Source organism: Nicotiana attenuata, chromosome 7 (assembly GCF_001879085.1).
Source record: "Nicotiana attenuata strain UT chromosome 7, NIATTr2, whole genome shotgun sequence".
NCBI classification, from domain to species: Eukaryota; Viridiplantae; Streptophyta; class Magnoliopsida; order Solanales; family Solanaceae; genus Nicotiana; species Nicotiana attenuata.
The window spans coordinates 107812346-107820431 of NC_031995.1; the positions used below are offsets into that span (position 1 = coordinate 107812346).

At 37.4% G+C, this 8086-nt stretch overlaps 1 protein-coding gene across 1 annotated transcript in view; it reads right to left on the reverse strand.

Annotated features, from left to right (window-relative positions):
• Positions 391 to 8086, reverse strand: part of LOC109229659 (xaa-Pro dipeptidase) — a 16075-nt gene continuing 8379 nt past the window's right edge. Inside the window, exons 7-16 of the mRNA XM_019395184.1 lie at positions 7138 to 7265; positions 6046 to 6088; positions 5579 to 5662; positions 4008 to 4049; positions 3477 to 3547; positions 2103 to 2156; positions 1896 to 2001; positions 1723 to 1791; positions 924 to 1067; positions 391 to 770 (exon numbers count right to left, since the gene is read on the reverse strand). Of these exons, the coding sequence (XP_019250729.1) occupies positions 639 to 770; positions 924 to 1067; positions 1723 to 1791; positions 1896 to 2001; positions 2103 to 2156; positions 3477 to 3547; positions 4008 to 4049; positions 5579 to 5662; positions 6046 to 6088; positions 7138 to 7265 (873 nt within the window). The 3' untranslated portion in view covers positions 391 to 638. The remainder of the gene's footprint in view (positions 771 to 923; positions 1068 to 1722; positions 1792 to 1895; positions 2002 to 2102; positions 2157 to 3476; positions 3548 to 4007; positions 4050 to 5578; positions 5663 to 6045; positions 6089 to 7137; positions 7266 to 8086) is intronic.

Consider the following 8086-nt stretch of genomic DNA (forward strand, 5'->3'; position numbering starts at 1 on the left):
TTCTTTTGGAGTTACCGGGTCTAGTAGTGTGGTGTATATCTTGTGTATATATGTAGATTGGTTATGGACAGGTCGGGGCCCTGTTCCGATCACAATACATTTATCCGTAGAGGCTTGTAGATATATCCTGTCGGTTAGTGCAGTATATTGGGCTTGTAGGCCCTGTACGTATATTTTGTTGGTATGTCAGTTGTAGTCATTATAATGGCATTGCCGGCCCAGCTTTATGTTGACACTAGTCAGTGTTAGTCTCCATTTAGTTTTATATTTTGCATCGCACATTATCTTGTAATATGGCCCATAGCAAAAGTATGACATTACATGTTCAGAGTCTCTTATTCGCAAGTGGTACGCAAGGATAGATGAGGCACGGGGCGTGACAAAAGTGCATAATGATCAAGACAAGTATTATATGCAATCCATACATAAGCAGATGTGGCATACAAGTGTAGGGAAATAATATAAATGCAAAACTTAATATAGAAAAAGCAATCTGTGGAGAATATTTCATGGATACAGAGGAAGCTAACATAACACCAATTAGCTCATCGAGAACACTAGTCCATAAAATGAAGCAATTTTCTTCGGAGGTCCACAAACGGAGGAAAACAAGGTTACTGATGCAGTAATTGAAAGAATTACACTTGCCCATTTCCGGAAGGAAAGGTCGTCTTTTTGATCGGCCAAGGAGCCCCTGCCATCACTGCCTCGATATCTTCAATCTTCCGGGGACATTTGGTCATGTTAATGCATCCATTGGCAGTAACACACTTCAAGGACAAAAATAAACTTATACTAACAAATAGGTATAACTTGACAAAGGTGAAGACATAATAAAAGAATCAAATCCAAGTTAATATGCACATTATGTAGAATTTATTCCAACAACACCAAAGAAATTAAATAAAGTTCAGCAAACACACCACATCACTTTCAATTCTGACTCCACCAAAAGCTCTAAATCTGTTGATCTCTCCATGATTGAAAAACTCGGACACCGACGGACTCTCCAAGGCAGGAAGTAGTAAGGCATCAATGAAGTAACAACCTGGCTCTACAGTGATCACCTAAGAATAATCCATAAGATTAGCATAATAAATTAACCAATATAATCATACAAAATGTAAGGCAACAATCTAAAGAGCGTAAGTAGATTTTCTGGTGTCAGTGAGGATAAGAAACTTTATCCTAGGTTGAGACCTAGAAGATACACTAAAAGTGGCCCATCAACGTCTAGATTCCGTGAATTACTTTGATATGGACTATTTCATGTTATTTCACCAAAACCATAGAAAGTCCACTAGGTCAATAATCACTTGAATTTATCATTTTTAATTGCAGCAATAAGCTTAGACTTTCCAAGTAAATTTTTTAAGACCAACAACTAATTTGGATGCTGTTAAGAGGTCATTTCCTTAGATAAGCCACACCTGAAAAGACAAGTGTACGCTTCAAGAAGTACAAAAGATACACTAAAGCATAGTTCAATTCAACTTTAACTGAAAAAACACTGCTACTTGATTCAGATCTACTAAAAAAACAAGTCATCGAAAAAGCATGAGCATTCTGCCTTTATTTAGAGATAAACCATTGATTGCTTCCAAGATGGGTGAATTATCAAGAACCACATTAGTGGTTATTCAGTGAGAATTTGCGAAATAGTAATTTTTACCTAGAAGTTTAAATCTAATATGTAATGTCACTCAAATATAGACTACTGACCATTCCCTCTAAGAGCTTTCTGCTAGTACGTAGAGAGCTCAATCCAGGTTCTTTTGGTCTTTCAGCTCCCTGAAATTGCAAGCCAGTTATTCACTTCTCAATTATATCCAGAGAAGATATGAAGAACTGCATGCTTCTTATCAATGGAAGACATTATCTAAGAAAAAATAAACCTTCAAGTAACCCCCAGGATCATGAGTATCAATTCCAAGAAGGTGCCCCAACCCATGAGGCATGAAAACAGCACCAAGTCGCTCGGACATCATTTTATCAACATCCCTTAAATCAAAGTAAAGAAAGCCCTTTTCCATGTTAGTTATTCCAGACTATACAGGAAAGGCTCGTTAGAGAGAATAAGTCAACAAGGGAATAGAAGATACCCAACAAGTAGGTGCCCTTTCTTCAGTGATTCCAAGATGATCTTTTCAGCTAATCTGCAATTCATGGTGAAATACAAGTGAGTAACAAGCTAAAGTAACTTCAAGTAAAGGAAGATATTCATTCCATGAGGTAACCTACAGTTAGAACACCATGTCACCTAATATGTGGCCGTAATAAACACCAATAGATGCAGATACGCCTTCATGTTTCTACAGAATAATTTTCGTCTGTGGCTTTCGATTATAGCTTAAACTATGACATGTTTGAACTTGTCATAGCATCTCATTGTTTCCAACAAAAGGTAACTTCAAATTGATCATTCAGGGGGCAGTTTCACCAATTTTCACGGTAAAATGGGTAACATTCATCTTTCAAGAAAAAGTTCAAGACTTAGAACTTACATGGAAAAAGAAAAGCTGTAAGGTTGCAGCTTTCACATTCAAAATAGTGAAGAACATTGGAAAAAGTTTAAACAAAAGAGCTAGGAGAAACTTCAGCACTTTTCAGTGTTAGCTTTTCCTTAATAATAGTTCTGAAACTTGCACTGACGGACATTGATCCAAAAGGTTGTTTTTCTTGGGGCGGCGGGGGGGGGGGGGGGGATGAGGAAAGGGAATATATAGAGTATACACTTGTTTACAGAGCTACAAACTGCAAATATTCGTTCTTCAGGCCAAGCAGCACCTTTTACTCTTTAAAATGAAACAAACATGCACGGAAATGTGTGATGTAGTTTGTTTGTTTACGTCGGAAGAAAGAAAACTAATTTTCTGAGGTTTGTGGTAAGGGGTGTGTATTATTACACCCTCCATTCTGATTTTGATGTCTAGCGAAGTTTACATGACTCTCAAAGATAAAAACATTACATCAACAATTTATCAAGTCAGAATGTTAATGGTGGACCACTTCATGACAAGTGAAGCCAAATGTGTGTAAATAGGTTACTCTTTTTGTTTATCTGGATATTTATCTATTTCATCTCCTTGATAAAAGTTTTTTCCATTTATGGAGCTATTGGGAAGGTGGGACAAACAATCTTCTGATTTGCGCATAATAAGTAATGAGATATTCCACCTTATAAAAGTGAGTATCGTTTTGACATCCTCAAAAAGAAACAACATTCAATTTGAAGTTGATGGGACAAACTCAAAATTATTAGTTTAGTGACCTAAACAAATATAGAATCAACTGATTTTGTGAAGGGATTAGGAAGAGCATATCATGATTCATGTCTATTTACTCTAAGTAATCCAAGTTCTGCCATTAGCTTTTCTAGTAATTCTACGTATTGATTTTGACATCAGAAAAGGGAAAACGAAAAGATGATCCCAACAACTTATATTCAAACTCAAAATTTGACTGCAAAGTCGTACTTATGCATATCGACCCAGCTCACTCCAGGGCTCATGGCAGAAATGACAGCATCGTGAGCGTCGAGGACAGCCTGCAAATAATAGTGATTTTATAATAATGAAACAACTGTTATATTCCACGATGAACTCAAAGCACATGAACTTTGGAAAATCACATTCAGAGGTCCTATAAGCTTCATATTCTGTCATAATACAGGCCTTACCAATGAGACAAATTAAGGTAGAAGGCTCAGAGAGATACATAGTTTGCATCAGGAGTTCAGGAAAGCTTCCAAGGCGGGGTTTCAGTCAAATTAGGGGAACTCTAGAGACTAAAATCTGTAGCTTGATCCTAAACCAAATAATGCATTTTCTTAATAGAAGGAAAATCTAACCAGTTCACAAGCATATCTTATGCACCAATTACATTTACTCAGAAACTGCACAATGCAAAACATCAACTGGAGGTAATACAAATGAGATGCACATTATATTCCCATCTCAAGGAGGTATGAAAGCATTATCCTATTCTAAGCAGGAGAGGATACTCACAGTATATACAAGTGACTGGTGACGAGTAAATTTCCCATTTACCTGCAAATCCACAAGTGGAAATCATAAGGAATATAAGCTGCAATTATAAGCTGCACTTAAGGGTTTCAAGACGGAGGAGAACCAATTTCAGTTTACAGCCAAAACACACAGGAAGCTGCATCTAGTATAGATGGTCACTACTATATAGTAAAATAATTGAATACTTGAGCAATTTTGAAGTGATCACAAGAAGAGGGGCAGCGATGCGGAGAGGTTATCCAAGCACACATATTCAATGCTGAGTAAGCTCTTTCTAAAGATTAAAGACCAATATTTACATTTAAGCATCAATTTTCAATTCTATAGTCTAAATCAATACTGTCTGCTAGCAATAAGTACTTACTGGCACATACACATAAAACGCAAGAGCCGGTCATGCGATGGCTACTCAAATAACAGCTAAAATTGGAATAAAAGCTTAGTGCTTAACATGAAAGATCCTCACTATCTAAACTTTGGATAAGTAATAAGCAAAAGAAACATGAACAGACTGAAAGACATCCAAACAAATGCAAAGCAGAATAGTGAACCAGCAAATTACCACAAGATAATTAATGTGGAATGGTAAACAATATTACAGTGTACTTACTATGTTCAGGGTATATGTGGTCCACATTTCCTCAAGGAGAGTGAAGTGCATATAATTTTCATGTGAATGTTTATCGTTATTATACCGGCCATGTTGTATGGGGCTGAGTGTTGGCCAGTCAAGATTTCACATATCCAGAAGATGAAAGTAGCAGAAATGAGGATGTTGAGATGGATGTACGGGCACACTCGGATGGATAAGATTAGGAATGAGAATATTCGGGAGAGGGTGGGCGTGGCTCCCGTGGATGACAAGATGCGGGAAGCGAGGCTTAGGTGGTTCGGGCACGTGCGGAGGAGGAGCCTAGATGCTCCGGTTAGGAGGTGTGTGCGTTTGGCTTTGGTAGTTACGAGAAGAGGTAGAGGGCGACCTAAGAAGTACTGGGGCGAGGTGATCAGCAGGATATGGCGCAGCTTCAAATTTTCGAGGACACGGCCTTTGATAGGAAGGTGTGGAGGTCGAACATTATGGTTGTAGGTTAGGGGGTAGTCGGGCGTTTCTTCTCGATGCGCCGGCTAGTTTGACAGTGTTTCGTCTAGGACTGCTAGCGGTTTTTGTTATGTTTCACAATTTTTTTATTTATTATTTTTTTTATTTTTTTATTTTCTTTTCTTTTCTTTTTATGTTTTTTTTTGTTGTTGTTGTCTTTCACATTTTGGCCTTTCCATTTATTTGTTGTATTTTACGATGCTGATACTATTTTTCTGGTTTCTGTTGTGGTTACGGATCTATTATCTCTGAGACGAGGGTCTCCCGGAAACAACCTCGGTAGAGGTAAGGTCTGCGTACATTCTATCCTCCCCAGACCCCACTAGTGAGATTCTACTAGGTTGTTGTTGTTGTTGTATACTTCACTCGATATAAGAACTTTAACAAGCAAGTTGCAACATGATAGTATACTTCAATGTGCCCACAAAATGTTAAGGACACATGCACTCACCGGAAAGGAACAAGTTATGTCAGACCCATAAAAGTGGTATTCAGCTCCCATATCAAGAAGAGCCATATCTCCCTCTCGCAATGTCTGCAGAAAAGGAAAAGTGTAATGTTAGTGTGGATAGTGTATATCAATTAGTTGAACCCTTATATAACTCAGAACAGTGGAAGCCTGTTATAGGAGATCATATTGACGCAATGTGACTATCAGCATACAGCAACAGACAGATAACTGGGTTCCAGGTTGATGACCTTTCCACAGACATACAAGGTAATCATCTATACCACACCAAAAGGCAAAGATGGACACAACACCAATATCAACCATAGTTGATATAGACAACAATGAAGCACTTGATTTATGTTTGTCCCCGCAAAGAGACAAGTTTTTTTGTGACTTCCATGCAGATCGGAAGACAAGCACTAAAGGAGGGATACAACATATTAAAAAGAACACCACAAATAACATACCTTGTCATTTGGAGCTGCTGCATGACCATAATGGAGTACAGCACTGCAATAGAATATGGTAGCTTAGCTGATAATTTGAAAATTGATCTCAAATCTAGTTTTGGCTCTTTACAGAAACAACTCTGCCTCAACCCCAAAGCTAGTTGGTGTTGACTCTTAACCATTCACATATAAGATAAATTGATTTCTAATTTGGTCGATAAAACCTAGTTACCATAGTTAAACTACTTGTATTTCTAACGGTAGTATTTGGACAGCTACAAGATCAAATCTAAGTGACATCCCTGATCTTGAGACACCGTCTAGAATCGGGAGAGAGAATATAAAGAGACTAAAAAAATTCTTCCTACTTTTCTTTCTTTCCAAATGACCCACTACCCTATTTTAAAATTTATTTCGCTTCTCAAATAAGGTGAGATGTGAGAACCGCCCCACCTAAAAGCATAAATTTTAGAGGACGGGAAAATTAACTTAGTTATTCATCCCTCGAGCATGTTCTATGATGGCAGCAGCCTAAAGCACACATAATGTATTAAGCTCATTCGAAAGTCAATCAAAATGCTTATAAGAAGGTAGTTACACACTCTTTATAAATAAAAGAAGAAGAAAGGACTTCATCTACAGAATTACAATTGGCTGAAACTTTGACCCATCTCGTCAGTCTCATTGGTTGCCCGGAAGGAGGTGTTCTGAAAGAAGCCACTCAGCTTCCTTAAAAGCCTACATATACTAGATAATGTACTTCCAGCTCTCCTCCACAACGATGCAGCCTAGACAGAGCACTTTTTTTGAGTTAATGTAGGACAGACACACACACAAAACATACATACACACACACACACACACACACACACACACACACACACACACACATATATATATATATATATATATATATATATATTTTCCATAGACACCAAAGACTAGCTCATTCCGCAATCTTTAGGTTACATAGAAGTTAGTGTGCCAGCTACTAGGTATACCACCCATTAAACAGTCAACATTCTGAAAAATCTGCTCGATGGTTTACAATTTTTATATTCACAGTGCATCACTGCTTGAAATGGAAGATGCAAGGAAAAGCAAACTTACCTATTGTCGCCAGTAGCACATATGCATGTGTATGAACAATGCCTACAACCGCCATACATGTAGGTGTGGTGAAGAAACATGCTTTCTAACTGATACTCTTTCATCCCCACTTTTGTTTTCCTCATAACCTACACAAAAGAATGCAACTGGTAATAAAAAGCTAAGCGAAGAGTTGGAGAGCAGATATTATACTAGGACACCCCATGCCTAAGAAACACAGAAAGGAAGGAAGACATTGAAAGAAAATTATATTAAAGATAATCCACATAAAATGATGGAAAGAGTAAGTGATACACTAGGAATGAGCTATGTCTACAATAGCCAGATTAACTATAACTGGAGTGTGGAAAGCATTACTAAAGCAAGGATATTACTAAGATCATTCAAATGCTTTCACACCATTATATAGTATAAGTCTTTCCTTTATAGAGAAAAAGAAAAACTGAGAGCCTTCTAACACTTGGAGATTGGTTTCTTATTTGATCAATATTCCAACACATTAGTGCTTGACTGCCACCAATCAAGGTCAACCTAATTTCAACCAATTGAAGCATCACTCTCTTACTAGTTACTAAAGAGCCTAGTGACTCGACGACTCAAAATAAGAATTAAAGAAAAACACCCCTAGAATACAAAATATTTACGTTTTTCCCCCTTCTGTTTGTTTACCCCTAATTACCAACATAAATATGTTTGCATTTTACGGGTTTTTTTTTTTTTAAAAAAAAAAAAAAAAGGGGGGGGGGGGGGGGAGGGGGGGGTTGTGGGAAGAGATTACCCATTTGGACATAAGAATTTTTTAACTTTTTTTCGAAATCAGTTTCGGCCATAAATTTCCAATTTTCACTTGAAAATGAATTTTGGGATTTTTCGAAATTTTGAAAAACAGCTTTTCACTCACAAAAATTCAAAAACAACCCAAAATTATATTCACGTCCAAACACAACTC